Here is an 18,947-nt window from a genome sequence, read left to right as displayed (position 1 = left end):
AAAGCCAATATATTTGATATCATTATGATTTTTTACCTTCCCATAAAAGAATGCCTAATAACATAACTCCATAAAAATTAAATGAATTTTTCAAAGGAATTGAATGCACTTGAAAACAAGTCAGTCTATATGCCAAAAAGAATACAAATGAAACAACTATTAATTTATTTACAGGTCCCAAAACTGCCCTTCATATATACTAACTTTTTTTTTGTTAGGAAAGACAAATATTAGACCAAGTATCTGATCTAAACACTCATCTACTTTTTTTTCAAATATTGATGGAAAAAGGCTCTGACTATAAATTTTACTTCCCCTGTGCACTTAAATCATGGCAACTTAGGACAACTTGCTAGTACAATCTTGATTTTTCAAGAGAGGTGACTGAAATGAACTGGGGAATGGCATCTCCGTGCACAGCCAGGAGGAGATGGGTGGCAAACAGGCAGATTCTCTGGGAATAAAGAGAGTGTCTGCTTCTGGATAGATGAGCCACATCCTTCTGCTAATTACAAAAAGCCAAGGTGGCCAGCCTATCTCAGGTGTGGCCACCTATATCCCAAGAGGCCAAACGGGAGGTGAGAGGAATCATCTTGATAATGTGTCTAGCACACATTTTGTGTCATGGCATAATTTACGCAGAGCCCAGTGTCCAAATCCAGAAAAAACTAAAATCAGTTTGGCCCAATTTTTCGCAAGTGCTGGATTTTCAGTTCCCCTTACAAGTCAGTGGGAGCACACTGGACCCTGCATGCTTGAAAGTCCTGTCCTTAGTTCATAACACTTGGTTAAGGCCCTAAAGTGCCAAAAATGCTTATTCCCAAACCCTCGTGCCTCCAAGTTCAGAATTTTTAACTCATTATATAATGCTGGATATCAACAGCAATTTTTAGACAAAAGAGAACAGTCTGCCAGACCAAAAACCACGTCACTGATAGAGCATGACAACTTCTGTTCCAGTAGAGATCTTCACTGGTCCCAGCCGAACTAAGGAAGAAATAAGATCTTCTCTGTCAGGCTTGTCTTTATGGGCTACAAATTGATCTAACAGGGCAGATACCAGCCAAGTCATCTTGTTTGGTGTCAGCTGTGCTTGGTGTGAGCTCCACATCACTGTACTTACCCTGCTATAATCTGCAGTCATGCTGCGTGTGCTGAGCGCCGGAGACCTCGGGAGGGAAGGTATGGGAGCACTGCCCCCCCTCACAGCCCCTCTCAGACGACCTGCAGCAGCCTCCACAACACTGCTGTTCAGTGAAAGAGTGCTCCCTCTGGGGTGGAGAGAGGAGTATTAAAGGGTTATTGCTTTGAGCAAACCAAGGCAACCCATTTAGCAAACCACTGCAAGAAAACAACTGTGCTTACAGGTTTCGAGAATAACATTGCCCTGGAGGGACTGTGTGATCCCCTGCAAGGAAATGGTCATTGGAAAGGAAAAAAACATAGGCAAAGGTGAATTACAATTATTTTATAAATAAAAGTATTGTCAGTACTTCTACCAGAACTGTAAATAGCTCAAATGGGCAGCTCCTGTCCAGGCTGCAGAAGAAACAATTTGTCTGAGTTCATTTCACACCACATTCACATCCCAGCAGTAGGTGTGACAATTCGTGCAACCCTTCCTACCAGGCTGCTGCTTGGTGTAAAGGGAAACTTCTGGCCACTTCTGCAGCCAATGTAATGCCAGCACCATCTCCAGAAAGTCTAAAATCCTTGGCTATCTGCTCTCCAAGGTCTCCAGAAAAACACTGACTCATTCACTGTCCTATTTATGTTGCAATGATGACTCTTGACCCAGAGCGGTTGATTCTTTCAAGCAGCGTGTACAGGTCTTCTTGCCAGATTTCACATTAGTAAAAGTGACAAAAAATCATTTGTGATCCTCATAGCAGAAGCCATTGCTGTCTAACATCACATCAGGCAGAAATTTTTCCATGGGACAGTTTATATTAGAAGATACTGATAAGTCCATGTGAAAATTGAGGGATAGAAATGGTAAGCTCTTGTACTTTTTTAACTTTTTGAAACAATGAGAATTATTTTAAAATGTATTTCAACACATTTCTAATTAAAGTTTTATTTTATTTGAAATCTGATTTGCAGTAAATGTAACACATTCCTGGCAGATCAACTCTTCTTTCTCCACAAACATCAGTTCAAACCTTTTATTTTTTCTTCACAATTCATAGAAATCTCAAAAAGTCTTGCAGCACAGTAAGAGATATGTATACAGTCCTACTTACTATATTAATATTTAAAAAATTATTAGTAAGTAGGAATTGAAGGAATTGTACCCTTTCCATGTGGAAAATATGGTGTCAGAGGACAATAGCAGCATAAATTTGCTGGAGAAAGTTTTTGGAACTTACAGCATATTTTCAGTCAAAAGAGGCTTGCTTAATAAATATTTCAGATTTGCTGGCATCACCATCGTGCTGGACAACAATTCTCCTTCACTAGGTGTAGACTGTCATATCGTGTTTAGAGTAACTACAGTATAAATCTTCTCTACCACAACCTAAATTTTTATTAAAACTACTGCTAAACTGAGAAAAAATACTCTGCCACACCACAGGTCCAGTCTCACTGCTACATTAAGCAATGAGCACGGGCTCTGAATCCACACTGGTAGAAAAAAAAAGGAATACAAAGAACAACCCCAAAGATAAGGATTATCTAGAAGTGTTGTGCAACCATGTTTTTGTCTTTTAATGAGCATATGGTAACCTTATTAACAATTACTATCCAATTTCACATACTGACAACTGTAGATAGTGCATAAATAAACATGCTCTTATTTGTGTGAACTTCACATACACACACTGCTACTTTTTAATTTGATCAGCCATTGATCAACAAATTCTACTAAATATGCTGTGGTTGCATTTATCTTTTTATATAAAGATGCATCTTTGGTGCTGCAAAGTCAGAAAAACCAGTTTCTGGCTGTCATCTGTATTTTATCAAAGCTGTTGGACTTAGATGCACACACTTTAATTTCCAAACCTGCCAATGCATGTAAAGCAACCAAAGTGTTCAAAACCTGAGTTTTATTGCACATCACACCACTTCTGCTGGATTGTTGTGACTTTCTGTTACAAAAACTGTGTAAACTGATATAAATCAAGAGAAGTGTTCAGAAGTGAGCTGGGATAACAGATTTGAGAACATGTTGCAAAGGGTTCTGCGGGAGTCTTCAGTCAGACTGACCACTTGCACATCAGACCTGCTAACAGACCTCTCCTGTCCTTTGTCCTTATTTCAGTCTGCTGTTAGAGAAAGATTCAACACTTTTTATACATTTTAAGTAGACAACAAAAGAAAAATATTGTTGTGACTACATGGTAGACAAGACTTCAATATGATGGGGCAGAGTGCCTGTGTAGATGACCCTGAAATTCCTATACTATTTCTCCTAGAGGTATCCTGACCTGATGCAGCCTCACAAGTTCATTCAGCAGCAAAATCAGCAAACTTTTTTGCTGGAGTAGAAATAAAGTTGAAGAAGTGGACCTGCGGCCTGGGTCTCTCTGTTCCCAGCTCAATACATACAGAAACATTTAGAAAGAATGAAAATTCTGTCTCCATTGCCCTGCTGGAAGGTGAAATACCACCAATTTTGACAATGCATCTGAAAAGACGAAGGCAATGACAAAATCAGAAATACGCAGGAAAATCTAGGACAGTTACAATGGCCCAAGATGTTATATATTTATAATGTGAAACTCAAAATAGTTAGGAAAGGTAGTCTGGGAAGCTCTGCTGTTATTTTTAATAATTACCACTCAGTTGTATAAATTAGTGACACATAAACTAAGCAAGCATCCTCAGATACCTAATTAAGTATTTAACCATGCATGTGCAAGACAGGAATTTTCATCCCTCTACTAAGTACAAGCTGTTCCTCAATCCTTCCACAAACTGCTATTTAAAAACTGCCATATCTTCCACAGAGAGTAAAACAATTCATCCTCCTATGAACAGAATCTCCTGGCAACACAGTTGGGTTACTCTGGCACAGGACACTGGTCTCTCCAGGTGAGAATGAGATGATAAGTGCAGAAGGAAGTTGCTGTAATGACTCAATACCTCTGATTTAAAAAGTCCTGCACCCTGACTCTGGGCAAAAGCTAGAAATTGATGACTTATGTGTAAGTCAAGCAAGGTAATCAAACACAAAAGCTATCTTTACAGACTACTTCACTCTATCTTTCTAAATCTGTACACAGAGTTGACCAGGTGCTGAATTCCACTACCCAAAAGAAATTATTTTGCTTCATTTATGGTTAACTGCATGATAACTTACTTGCAGTTTGGCACATCAAAACAGCTGCACAGATCTCTCACAAGGATCCCTTTGTCCTGGTAAACTCTCAGAGAAAACTACTTAATTAATATTGCACAACCTCAGGGTTAAGCATCACAGACACCAGATTTCTGAGGTTTTGTCTCTCAGATCCTTCACTCATCTCTATTCTAATCAATAAAAAGCAAAACAAATACTGTAAAACAGCAAAAATGCTACTGCTGGTCTCATAGAAGTCAGGTATGAATCTGGTTAGATACAGAAGGCGTAATCAGTTGAGTGAAAAAAAAATAGTGAACTGTGTATGAATTACAGAAGGAAAACTAGCTCTGAATTGCCTAGTGTGCTGCAAAATCCAGTGGAAAAAAATAATCCAGTTATAAACTTCCAACAAGATCGTCACCATCAATTTTAGACACATTGCAGAACATCTAGAAATTGGGGGGTTTGAATTGTAGGTAATAAAGAGAAGAAAGTTCTTGCTTAAACAAGAAGGCTTATCTATATGAATTAAACTTCATGATGATCCTTTTAGTTATTATCCTGTGTTCCTGTATACCTATTTGGAATCTCCCAGAAACACTGTTTTAGAGATAGAAATTTCCACTGGAACTTACAGCAAAATTAGTACCTTTTCTTTTTAATTTTTGATCCAAATTGTAACATTTCTGGGTTTGTGCACCTGAGCAAAGAATGTTGGTCTATACACAGTGCAGACTATCAAAATGAACAAGAAAAAGGGGAATTATTTTTTTGCTTAATTTTGAAAATAGGACATAAGAGGAATGTTGTTGTATCTGGCATTTTATAATGCCATCAGAGGCAGTAACAGACATCTCTTAAGCCCAGAAGAATGATTAAGTGGAATCCTACTAGATATAACTGGGACAATAATCCTGAAAAGAGAATGGTAAACAGAGCCTTTGAAGAAGAAAATATAAATTATAATCAGTTAACATGTCATTACTGAAGAAAAACAAAGAGCCTCAGTTCTACAACCAGAACACAGCTCATCTATTAAAAGCCAGAAAACAAAAACCAACATACTGACATCAATCACCAGCCAAATACAAGGAGAGTAAAATGAGAGAAATGGAGGAAATGTTTAGGTTTGTTGGGGTTTTGGGCTTTTTTGGGTGTTTGTTTGTTTTGTAAACATAAGCTTTGCTTCTCAGACAGTATTAATGCTGAGTATTGAAAGACACAAAGCAACACAGGGGCCTGGCAGACACCCCAGATCAATCCCAGCATGAGCTGTACCAGGTCACTGCTCACCTCTCAGAGCACGGTGCTGACTTGCCACTACGCAGACTTTGGGTTTCAGCTTCTGAGCCTGTGTTCCTCTCACCTCCATCTTTTCCATATGTAATTTCTCCTTTGGTAACTGCCCTGATTACCTTCCTGATGAAAACAGGGAACAAAAGATTTTTAAAAGTTGTGATGTGCACGTTCTACTGATTTCATCTGTCTGACCTGCGGACAACTCTGGATATAAGGGTCAACACAGCACCAAATGTGGTTATCAAACTGATTCCTATTAGGAAAAAAAGCGTCATATTTAATACAAGCTGCTTTTTAAGACACCAAACATTAAAGCATCTCTCCTACTCAACACGGGCACTTCTAGCTTTGAACTAAAGTGCCTTTTGTGAAAATTTCTCACTTTTTTTTTACAGTTTATAGATAGCAAAGTAGTTTTTACTTAAATATGTGTATTTTCCCCTAGCAGATTATGCTATATATATTTTCTCTTTGAAGTATTTCTACAATTATGAACATTAATGCCCTAAACGTGCCATTTTCCAAAAAACATAATATCACCCCCTTGCCTTGCAAAACATGGCCTAGTAAGAAAGAAATTAATGAAATTAATTAAAGTTTTGAAAAATATTAATATTTTCATAACCTTACAAACAACAGTAGTCTGTCAAGTTATTTCATAACACTGTCAGTAGCAGTTGGCCCCAAAAGACCCTCGTTAAAACAAATCCACTCATGAGATACAGGAATATGGAACCTGAGGGAGGAAGAAGAAGTAAGCAAGGAAGAGGAGGAGTAATGAACTACTCCTAAAAGAGGTCACAAAATATACCAGGAAAAGCAAGCCAGATCACTGTAGGATTAAATTTCTGTTATGGGGAACGTCACAAACAAAAAACCATTTCAGGTCACAAACAGAAAGAGATTGAGCACCACTAAAATAAACAACAGACAATTATAAAAATAATTGTTTCCTATAGGGGAATATGACTAATAGATTTGCACAAAGGATTTAAATGGAAGAAGGATTAGAAAAGAAAACTTTAATGCACTCTTATTATATCTATCAATTAGCATGACTTAGAGCAACATCTAGGTCCTATTACAGTAGAATCCCTACGCTGTTTCTTTCTTTACCATAATTTGAGAAGCTGATGCTCTTTTCCCCTATATTAAAGAGAGATAAATCACTTATGTTAATTTCTGAAATCACTGGAACAATGCCATATTCAGCTTTCCTCAGAAGTAAAAAAGCTGCAGAAAGCATCCACCTGCCCTATATTTAGGATCCATAATAGAAATGTGTTCTTCCTTTCAACACAAACAAAGTTTTCCAACTATCAGCTGATGGAACTCCAGCCATGACATGAACATCCACCCAATTTTTCTTCCCATTCACCCAATAACCTCAAGTTAGGTCCAAACACCACTCGTGCAATTATGTATTCAATGCATCTGTTCACGTCCCCTGAGAGTAAGCAAGTGCTCCTCTAAGGGCATAGCCAGACTGGGGTTAAACACTGCAAGATGACCAACAGCAAATCTGTTCATTCACTGTCAGGTTGCATTTGCACAGATAGAAACTAAAGGAAAACTTGACCCGTGAGCAAAACTGACCAGTATACATAAAAAACTGGCCCTCCAAAACCAGTTTTTTGCATTTATTTCTTCAGCAAACCTGTCTTTAAGGACACTCTTTTACTTCTGAGTATAAACAAGAAAAATCCAGGAGTAAAACTGACTAATTTTCTGTTACCTTCATAGCTGAAGAGTAATTATTGCTGCATTTCCCAGGAATCTAATTATAATAAGTATGACTTTAAACGAAGGTTGTTTCTAACCCTGGAAAGTTTGAGCTAATGTAGAACACTGGGTAAACTCATAAAAAAATCTTTACAACACATGAAACTGTTTTCATATTTATCAGTTTCTGGGGAGAAAACAAAAAAAAGGCTTTACCCTATCTTTCTAGGTCTGCTGAAGACTGACTTATGCCCACTTGTGGAGGAGACTGATACATCTGGCTTTTGTTCTTCATTCTCTTGGGGTTGATCTTTGAATGTTCTTTCTTCATCTGTATTTGAAGCTGTATCTGCAGTGGAGGGGGAAAGAAAAAGTGAATGTTTGCATGAAAACACAGTCCATGTCAAACAACCTACAAAAATAGATTTTCCATTTTTAACAAAAAAAAATAAATCTTTGTGATAAAATATAATGACAAAATCTTGGGGGTTGTTTGGCTTTTGTTTTTAATAAAAGAAAATAAAACTGTAAGTAGCTTAAGATGTTTCTCATTATCAGCTTGTCTTGAGCTGTGCTTCTTTTTTATCTTAATCACTGACAACATTTAATAACCAATGGACCTGAAATTTAATTTTGAAATGGACAGTATTTTCTGTGTGGAATGAGTGTTCTCCTAATGAGTGTTTGTTCAACTAGGAGCAAAGTAGTGTGAAAATGGCTTAAATATATTTTCCAATATATTTATCAAATAATAAAGTAAGAAATCATGAGCTACCCAATCTGATTGGTGACATAGTATCAAGAATGTTGGATACTTCCAGTTTTACAGCTTCTGAAGCACAATGATACTGGCAAGATCCACATTTTGCCAAGCAGCATGTTTGCACCAGGCATTTTTTCCAATGGCAGCAAACCAGTCCCTCTCCTTACAAACTGCCTGCACCCATCACCTTCCTACTGCAAGTGGTGCCATATCTGGAACAGACTGCCCAGTGAACAGCTTTGTGTGCAGAGGGAAGGTGTTAAGGGAATACAAAGCATCAGCATGAGGAAAATCTCCTGTTTCTTAAACCAGGGGTCTCGTGGTACCACCCACGGTACCACAGCAGCTCACAGGCACAGTACACACACAGACACACCACTGTGCTTGGTGAAGACAGTCAGACCCTTTGCTGTACCTAAAAGTGCAGGTGCAATCTGTTGGAGACACCTGGGCAGAAAGAAAGTCTGAATACCAAGTAGTCTGGTTATAGCCCATGCTCCGGCAAACAGCACAGGAGTTAATATTTGCCTTTCTTATTCAGAGTTGGAAGAGAAAAATTGAGTGCTTTTTACACACTGCCATCACAAATAAGAGAGCTAAAGTCAAAAAATGTCCAGGTTTAGATCACTCCATGAAGCCAAACTTCCTGGTAGGAGCTGAGAATAAACTTTCAAAGCCTCTGCTGCTGGGCTTTGCTGCTGAATATCACTGTCCACCTGTTTTGACAGTGAGTCTTTCAGCAGCTATCTCCACAGAGATACTCCTTTCACATAGGCCTTACCTTTCCCGTACATTAATCATGAAAAAATCACTACACAGTAAGACAGGAATACAAAAATAAAATTAAAATACGGATTATACTTAAAACTTCTACAGTCAAAACAAGTCAAACACTCAGGAAACAAGGTTTGAACATATTAAGCACAAGCAATTCTCTCTCTCGAGACCCCTACCTGGGAATTTGCGTAGGATAGACTGTCTGACAACATCGGTTCCAAGGTCTGGCTGTTTGAATCGCTTTGCTCTCTCCTCAAAAAACCATTCTCCCGTCACTATCCGTAGTTGTCTGCATGGGGAAAATTAAAAAAGCCACACACATACACACATTAACAAATTTGGCCAACCCGGGCTACTGCTATTCATCATTTTACTGTCATGCTCACAAATTCTGGACAACATTTACACAGTTTAAAGAGTAAAGAGATCAATTGTAAATCTTGGGGTAACAGGACACATAGCTGAAAAACATCATTTTACTTTGTGAATGGAAAGCAATTTTCAGTATATGGAAATTTTCTTTGCAAAGAAAACATTTCAACCACTTCTACTGGATTTCTGTAAAAAACATGAAACATGCTGTAATCCTAGTCCTTTGTGAACTATTCAACTTCACAGTTTCCAATAGCTCCGAAATTACAAGAGACATAGAAACAGCAACAGTGGGTAGAGGGAGAAAAACTCCCACCAAAGCTACTGCCAGGTGAGTCAGCAGTTCATGGACCCAACCTGGTTATAGACAGGACACTGCAAGTCTATTTATATTTTTCATCTCTAGTTTGATATGCTGACACTACATGCAGTTTCTTCACGTGACAGTGCTGCTGTGAATTAGCTATGTGCCAGAAGTTCAGAGCAATGAAAATTTGCTATTGTTCTGGATAATGTTGCTTTTCTGATTTCAAATTCTTCTATCTATACTAGCAATTAAGAAAATCTGTACTGGCACTTATGTTTTCTCATGGGTATATTTTTATGCTGATTGTTAGCTTTTTCCTGAATTAGTTTCATTATGGCATAGCATGACCATTTCTACTGCCCCACTAAATACAGTTGATGGCAAAAAGCTACTAATCTTGAATACTCTAATAATAAACAAACAATAAACAAACTAATAAACCCCAGACATTAAAAACTGATTTAACTCCATACATGTTCCTGCTTCCTGTTCAATAAGAAAACTTATTTCCAAACCTACACTGGAAAAGAAACCATCTAGTCTCTTGGGCATGAAAAATACTACAGATGGATTTAGAGCATTGATCATTATCTTTGCTATTAAATTATTTTTGAGTCGTGCCTGAAAGGAGAGTCTTACCTGAGAAAATACTAAAAATTACTGAATAGCATCCTACCATTGGTGAAAAGACCCTAATATTATCAGTTCTTCCTTACCCATTAATGAATCACACATCTCTGCATGACTCACTAAAAAAAAAATAAAATTGAAAAATTGAAATTCAAAACATGTGTCCACAAGCATAGAAACAAATTATTGCCTTATCTTGTTTTTGCAGACTCCTAGTGACAAAACCTTCTATAATTCATCATCGCAATCACTCAGTCATTATGAAAGGCAGTAAATAAAAGCCCTATGCTTCCACTGAGAATTTTAAAATTACTTCAGTTGTTCACAGACACTGGAAAGGTTTCACTTCCTTAGAAACTATGCACAATCTGGCTAATGTGTAAACTGCTTTTTCTCTGAAACGTGCATTTTTTCAATTCCTTTACAGCATACACTTCCTTGTACAGTATTCTATAGCAAGATTTATGGCAAGTTTAATGTTTTATATCAAATCATAAACCTTTCAGACCTTTCACTACCCCATCAAATTCCATTGCCATATAAAAGGCGTATCACACACTCATTTTTTTTCCTCATTTACTACCAAGTTTGACCATAAAACTCCACAAGCGCTGCTTTCCCCTTGATCAAAGATTTAATTCATCCTTAATATCTTACTACAAATACTTAACTTGATCAAGGTCACACAGTTCACTGCCCACAGACTTATCCACAAAAGCACCTTCACCCTTCTCCAAGCTCGGACAATCAAGGATAAGGTGTGACATACGCCAAGGCTTTCAGCGGACTGAGAGGCTGCTCCCACAACCCTACAGGCTTTTACAACCAAACATTGTAATTATTTCCACACACAACCCTGGTTGTGACACCCACCCGGGCTGCTGGGGTTCATGGAGAGGCAGCTCTCTGCCACAGGGTCCCTGGATGTGAAGTGATGAGGGAAAGAAAACCTCTCTGGTGCCTCCTGCATCACAAGGACCCAGGAGATCTCAGCCTGGGTAGAATGTTGGCTGAGACCAGCATGTCTACTTGTTTTACTACATATTATTGCAATCTGATGTGGAGATTCAATCCTGTAGTAGCAGGACCAAGGGCTCAAGGAGAGTCGTGGGGGCTGGAGAGATCAAAGGAGCTGCAGCCAAGGGAAGGATGGTTGGTGCTGGTGTGGAAGGAGACTGAGAAGGAAGAGAATGGAGGGCTGCTGGGCTGTACAAGGAAGGATCAGCAGAAGTGCTGTTGGTAGAGGGAGTTTCTCCCCTAGCATCCATCCCTAGGAAAGAGTCTTCCTCTCCTTCTTCACTCCACTGGGGTATGGGTTCCCTGTAACCTTAGAGCTCACCATCAGTCTCCCTCTCTCTGACTCCACTCCATCCCAACCTCTTCTACTCCTCCCTCTGGGACCAAAGCAGACTGAAAGATGGGAAAGGTTCTCATCAGGCTCAGAGTAAGGAATGAGTAGTGTGGAGAAAGACTTCCTCTTACCATCCCCTCGTAGTAGTAACTAGGACCTAATATTCTTCTTGCTCATGGTCTCAAAGATGTGCAGGGAAGAGACAGTCTAGTCTATCTGGGCAACCCTAGCTGATTCTTTTTCCTTCTGGCAATGGATAAATAAACAATCCACTTCTCTTACTAATCTCTCTCTGCCATCTGTAACCTGCCACCATTAAACAGCCCCAAATTACATAGCTGGTGCTCTCTTACTTAGCCAAAGAAGTTCAGGGTCTTCGCTGCATGCTCTGGCAAACACAAACTGGGCCCCCAAGGAAAGAAGAGTGTGCAAATCCCTTTTGCTGGTCTGAGTGGGACAGGGAGTGTGACAGTCACTGCACTGACAGAGCTGAACCGTGTGCTTGTTCAGCTAATGATGGCAAACTGAATTGTCCCTCTTATTCATCAGACCGATGTTATTAAGCAGCAATGAGATCCACATTTCCAATTGAGGTGCCAGATTTTTGGCAAGGCTACTTTGAAGAGGCCCTTACACATTCTGCTCTGACTTCACCAAGAGAACCAGGTCTAAGGTAAAACACAGACATCTCAACTGAGGCACAAAACATGGCAAATAAAAGGAGCACTGCCTTGTTTTAGTCAAGTGCTTCACTTCTCTGGCCAATCCTGTTTATCCACAGTGAAAGGATGAAAACAACAGCCATTGACAGCCAGCCATTGCGAGTGCCTCATGGAACAAGTCTAAAGGCCCCAACACTCATTTCAGACCTTCATCCTTATTTTCATCAGTGTTATTTTGTGTTTTGAGATCCTGACTTCTGCTGTGGCAGTCCTTTTTTGCAAAAATGTCCTTACCCAACAGATCACCTCTACAAAAATATCATTTTCTAATGAAATAAGGGGGAAACACCTAAAGCTTTGAATTTCTACTGCACTACTATTGGTTTTATTTTTCATGTACACTGAACAATTCACACAAAGACTAGTGTTCATGTTATCTTAATCACTCACAGGTGTCAGGAGTACTTATTAAAAGAATTTTTGTTCTACACATAAATAGAAATGATTTCAGATCAAATGACTGCTTAAGTCTCTGACTTGAAGTTTAAATTTCATAACTGCATTTGACATTCTGAATCAAAAATTGAAAAGCAAGACCTAAACAGTCTTATAATAATGTTATTTTCATGTATTTATAATTATGACAAAGGCAGTCTGTCTTTCCTACTGAAAATGGTGCGTCTCTGTTCTATTTCTGATAGAAGACTTAAACACACCCTTTCTGTATAAATAATTGTTTCAGTGGGAAAAGAAACAAACTCAGCAGTACGTCAAACCAGGGTTTGCAGCTTTGGTTTTTGTTATTTGTAAAATGGGCCCAAGGTCCATACTGACTGTAGATCATGGTATGTGTATGCATTTTCTTTACTTTCTCAGTTAGCATGTAGTTTACAATGTACAAAAAACCCTGTAATTTCTACCAAAACAGGGTTTAGATTGGTTTTCCAAGATGTGTAACAGGTGCTGAAGTCAGTAGCTTTAGAAAGAAGAAAAACGGTGTTATAAATAGCAATAGCAGCAATTTTTGCATGATAGCTCTTTCCTATGCTCAAAAGAGCTAGGAAAATTCGCATCCAGGTAGCTAAGTTTAGTACCAAATACTTTAGGTACCTGCTAAAATCTTTACACATTAATTACTGATCTACCTACTCCCATAATCATGTGAGAGGGAGTGTGTTACTGTTCCACGCTTCTTCCCCCTCAATGGTCTCCTACTAAATGGATTCACTTTAATAACACACTGCTCAGTTTAAAAATGGAACATAACCTACAGCCTATCCCTGTCACTCAGCTCATTATTTTCCATTCTCACTTTTGCAAGACACTTTATGGTCAAATGCCCAGTCATTAAAAAAAAAAAAAAAAATTAAGATGGAAAGTCCCAAATGTTATTTTCAATTATTTCTTTTGAGCAAAGCCCCACATTAGTAAAACAGTTTCACTCTCCATTTGATCATCCAGTCTAACCCAGAAGAGGCAAGAGATTTAACCCAGCTTCCTTTCCCTCCTCTGTTCCTCAAGTTATTTTACTTCCTTCTCAGGAGTAAAACTTAGGAAAAAATGGCAAGACCAAAGGCTGGATAAAATGTAGCCTATGCTTGAATATTCCAAACATACACCCTCATTTTTGTATGTATTCAATTCCACAGAGTATTTTCTATAATATAAATTAATTCCACTGTAGCTTTTAATTTGCTGTGAGGCTATTAAATAGAAAATTTTGACCCTGTGAAAAAAAGCAAATTTGCTTAGAAGTTACTAAAGTAAAAAGAAATTATAAGAAATTTGAAAAGCATTTGCATATTAAAACATTGAAAACACCCTATATTTAGGTTCCTAATGGGAATAATTGTTACTAAGATATTGATTAATTTTCATGACATGTTAAGACAGCACAATTATTTCAAAGATGAAGATAAATTTCCCATTACTGTTTTGTTCTTCTGTAATAACTTGGACCACTTAGGTATTTGATCTTGCTGAAGAACTCCATCAAAATAAAGGCATTGTTCACAGATACCTAGACATGTTCACAATGAGAAATACAGACAGCATCAAGATGTGAAATATGCCTGTCAGCAGCCTTCTTGAAGAACTTGTTGTCCCTCAATCTATTAATTATTTTGTTGGCCAAATTTAAAGCATAAACTGACCTTATCAGAAGATGAAGGAGGAAAAATTGATCTTAGTTTGAAAGCTCCTGATGACCTCAGTTCCTTGTATGCAGGGAGTAAAACAGAAAAGCTTCATCTTTCAAGTGCATCACTACATACAAGCTCAATTTAACTCATTAAATAGTATAAAAATGTGACCATCAAACACACAATCTCATAAATAAAGACTGTGTTGTTCTCTGCCCTCAGTAACTGCAGAACTTTTGCAGTTGGCTGGAGATTTCACTCTAACCCTTCTTGACCTATAAATATTTAGCTCGTGACCTCAGATTCTAGCTGGTAATAACACCTACAAAGGGGGAAATCTCAGTAATTTTCTCTTAATGGCCGTGCAAGGGGGATATCCTTTTAAAGTAACTGTAAAAGTAAAGTAACTGTAAGACAATTCACATATAAACCTTTTTTTTTTTTACACCTTTTTTGGTAGCTGCACATAAATGTTACAGCAATAACAACACTTGATCCCAGGTCATGTGACAAGAATGTCCTTTCACTGTACTCCAGGTATCCCAAACTCCTGTGCTACGAGTGCATAGGTAGGATACAAGAAGTTCAGAAGGAAAGAAAGTCCAAAATGTATTAAAATGAAGCAACAGGCGGAAGCTGGATGATATTACCCACATTTTCTTTTATTGACACAGCAAGTTGTTTGTTTCAGCACCCGTTTTGGATTGTTTGTGTAATTCAAGGGATATATGCAGTAGTTTCTGCACTATTTGTGTCTTTGAATGAACACACTCCCTCGCCACCCCCAATATCAGACCTTCTTCACTGACACCAGATGCAATACAGTAGGTTTCCCAACAGTTCTGAAAAACTTGCTTTTGGACATACTCCTGCAGGTATAATGCATGGCTATGTGAGAGGACTGGTACAGGTTACTACTGTCACCATTGCCTTAAGTGGCATTTGACAGACACTCTTGAGAACAATTTTGGGAGAACAGCCATGAACTAGTACAGCACCAAAGCTGTAAAGAGTTTATAAAGGGCATAAGCCCTTCTCCCTGACTTTTAAAGGTCTTATGGTATGCATGAACAACATACATTTACATCACAAAAACAATATAGCCTGGCTCTGCTAATGGAGCAGCACAGCAGGTGCTCGAGTCTATACAGGTAATATTAATCTAGTCTTATTCACCAAGGCTGCTAAGAGGGGGACAAAGAAGAGGGACAAAAATAAAAGTTTTCCAACACTCTTTGCAAAGCCAGTAGTATGGTAAAACATTCCAGTTTCACAGACAGAAACACAGTATGCAGATCAGTGCTACAGAGCTAAAAGATTTTTCCCCTCCTCCTGCTTTTGTTTGAATAAATATCTCTTAACTCTGGATTGTTTTCTTTTCCTTGCCTTCTGCCTTTTCATCTTGTCAAAGGTTCTATTTGCATTAACTTAATTAGCTCCTCCATCAACTGTAACTCAAAAAGCCTAAAAATCCTGGTTTCTCCTGGATTTCTCACCTGAGAGAAAAGAAGAATTGAAATAATTTAAACTAGAACTATGCACAGTGATGTAGTTGAAATGCCTGTTGCAAACTTCTATCTCTGCACAGCCCACGCAGAAGATAATATCTCTGTGTACTCCCAGCAGTGTAAAAGAGATTTTACAGATCATTAACTGTCATATAGTCTTGTAAAAACACTGCATATGAACAAAAAGAAAGGACACAGATTTCAATTTCATAAAGATACACAACAAAGACTTTAGCACTTTACATGCAAATTACACCATGGCTTGTAATAACTTAAAGGCAGGCTTCAACCACAGTTAATTGTCAAGGTGATTGCTAAAACCACTGCTTGGCATGCAGAATTTCAGCACAATCACTGCAGGAGAAGCAGTGGTAGTGCATGTTTTGAGAAGTTGCCTCATCCATCTTTCAGCCCCAAAACTGAATCATCTTTACTGATGTTGTATGTCATGGTTCCAAAGAGAGGTTTATCCAACCTGTTTTTAGAACAACATTCTACAACCTTTCCAAGTTATGTCAATGTTCATACCATGAACCTAAATCCTTTCACTGCAATTTAAGTATCACATGACTTTTCTTATCCGAAGTGAGGTCATAGAACAGCCTGTATGCCTCTTCAACATGCCTGCCTTCTGTAGACTTAAAACTCAGTTATTTTCAGTTTTCTCTTGCCTTGGCCAAACACGTCTGACTCCTTCCATTACTCTGGACGTACTGTGTGCTGGGCTTGGGATCATTATTTTCTGCTGAACTTTCTCCAGCTGGCCAACATGAACTGTGCTACACAAAACTGGGCAGGTACTCTACATAAAATAGGATTGCATCATGTATTTTGCAGGCCATAATTTAGCTTGTACATCATTGTGTGGTGCTCAACTTTTCTGCAATGGAAAATACTGTTGATTCATGTTCAGCTTTTATTCAGCACAGTACCCAGATCCTTTCCTGAGGAACAGCTGCATAAGCTGTTTTTATCCTCATTCTATGTCTCTGCAGCTGCTTTTTTTCCCAAATGTAGTACTTCCACATGCCCACAGGGAGCCAACACTTTCTTTTCCTGCAAACCACTTCTCTAAATTCTAAACATCACTTCAAATCCTAATCCTGTCCTTCAACATGCCTGGAGCACCTCTCAGTTTTATGTCACCTGCAGGTGCAACTGGCAAACTCATCTGCTGCATCAAGGTCTTTAACTAAAATACTTAACTGTAAAAAACCAGGAAATACTCTGCTCTATCCCACTGGGGTTTTTTTTGAAGGTGTTTTTTTTTGTACGTGTGGCTTTTTTGTTTTAATTTATTTGTTTAGGAGTCTTTTTTTTTTTCCTTTGTCTTCTTGGGGCTTTTTGACAGTCAAATGTCCATAACTACTCTGAGAACAGAGGTTTATAATTTTCCAGAGGGGTCTGCAATCACACTGGCAGAATTTATTCCAGGGCATGGCTCCCCTGATTTGTCATCTTATTCGAATGACACAAGAAAAACTGTCAAAAGGTTAACTCAAGTCAAATTATAAGATGTCAACAGATCCTCCTCTGTCACCCTATCAAAGGTGGAAATTAAATTGGTTTTGACATTCTTTGTTCTTGAGCCAACTCTCACTCATCTTCCTGTCATCTCTCAGCTTTTGAACAACACAGCAATCATTGGTTTCAGTTTATTCAGAGAAATTAAAGGTAGTATGACAGGGTCAACATCCCTTGTTCTTCTTTTCTTCATTTTTAAAGATTAGTATTATGTTTACTGTTCTCCTCTGTCATCTCACCTGCACCCCATCATTTCTGAAAGGCACAACGTTAATATCATCTCAGAAACTGATTGAAGCAAATTACAAGGAGCTCAGCCAGGCTCCTGCCAGTTTAAAATCATTTCACAAATCAAATACTTGAACATATTTCATCTTAAGAGGTGAGATACTGTCCTTTGGATGTGCCCCACTGGATGTAGAGAAAGTTAAGGCATCTAGTTAAAAATAGATGCAACCTGTTAAAGCTAAAGTTAGAATGCACAAACCCTAAACTCCATGCCCCACTGTATTAAATTTTCACTAGCTGTTTAGGTACCCAAAGTCTGACATAACTAGCAATTTGCCTTTAGTCCCTGAACAATTTACAAAAAAACCTTACCTTTCTGATCTCATTAGTTTGATGGTCTATAAAAAAACCAACAAATTTATCCCTCTAATTCTTTCCCCTTTTAACATTATTATTTTATGACATCTCTTTCTTATACCAACGAGTTCTTACAACAGGGTACATAACTGAATTTTGTTGCCCAACATCTATCTCCTTTCCTTCACGGTTATCTTACCGAGTAAAGCCACAAAATCCCATATTACCACACTAATCAAGTGAATTATTCTTCCAAGAATACACCAAGTAAATATCTTTGAACATATAACATTTCTTTTTGTATATGTACTTGATATCCTGTGTTAGAATACTGATTTTCTGCTTTTCAACACTGTGATCTGTTACCTTCGTAGAATCATAGAATGGTTGGGGTTGGAAGGGACCTTAAAGATCATTCAGTTCCAACCCCTCTTGCCTACAGGCAGAACCCCTTTCACTAGACCAGGCTGCTCAAAGCCCCATCCAATCTGGCATTGAACATTCACAGAGATGGGACTTCCATAACGTCTCTGGGCAATCCATTCCATTGTTTCACCAACCTCACAGGAAAGCACTTCCTCCCAATATCTAGTGCAAACCTACTCTTTTTTAGTTTGAATCCATTCTCCCTTGTCCTGTCACTACATGCTTTTGTAAAAAGTTTCTCTCTGTCTTTCCTGTCATTTCCTTTCAGGTACTGGAAGGCCACAATCAGGTCACCCCAAAGCCTTCTCTTTTCCAGGCTGAACAATTCCAATTCTCCCAGCCTTTCCTCACAGGAGAGGTGCTCCACCTCTCTGGACTCACTCCAACAGGTCAATGTCCTTCCTGTGCTGGAGACCCCAGAGCTGGATGCAGTTCTGCAGGTGGGGTCTCACCAGAGCAGAGCAGAGGGAGCAGCAGCATCTCCCTCGAGCTGCTGCCCACGCTGCTTTTGATGCAACGCAGGATATGATTGACTTTCTGGGCTGCCAGCACACATTGCTGGCTCAAATCCAGCCTTTCATCCAACAGCACC

At 38.6% G+C, this 18,947-nt stretch overlaps 1 protein-coding gene across 1 annotated transcript in view; it reads right to left on the bottom strand.

Annotated features, from left to right (window-relative positions):
- Positions 1-18,947, bottom strand: part of SYTL5 (synaptotagmin like 5) — an 89,185-nt gene that overhangs the window by 29,582 nt on the left and 40,656 nt on the right. Inside the window, exons 5-8 of the mRNA XM_051811682.1 lie at positions 9,026-9,138; positions 7,526-7,658; positions 5,582-5,707; positions 1,124-1,271 (exon numbers count right to left, since the gene is read on the bottom strand). Coding sequence (XP_051667642.1) covers positions 1,124-1,271; positions 5,582-5,707; positions 7,526-7,658; positions 9,026-9,138 — 520 coding nt within the window. The remainder of the gene's footprint in view (positions 1-1,123; positions 1,272-5,581; positions 5,708-7,525; positions 7,659-9,025; positions 9,139-18,947) is intronic.

Source organism: Manacus candei, unplaced genomic scaffold (assembly GCF_025592945.1).
Source record: "Manacus candei isolate 608988 ecotype Guabito, Panama unplaced genomic scaffold, ASM2559294v1 h1tg000083l, whole genome shotgun sequence".
In the NCBI taxonomy this organism is placed as follows: domain Eukaryota; kingdom Metazoa; phylum Chordata; class Aves; order Passeriformes; family Pipridae; genus Manacus; species Manacus candei.
This window is presented reverse-complemented; position numbering and strand designations above follow the sequence as displayed.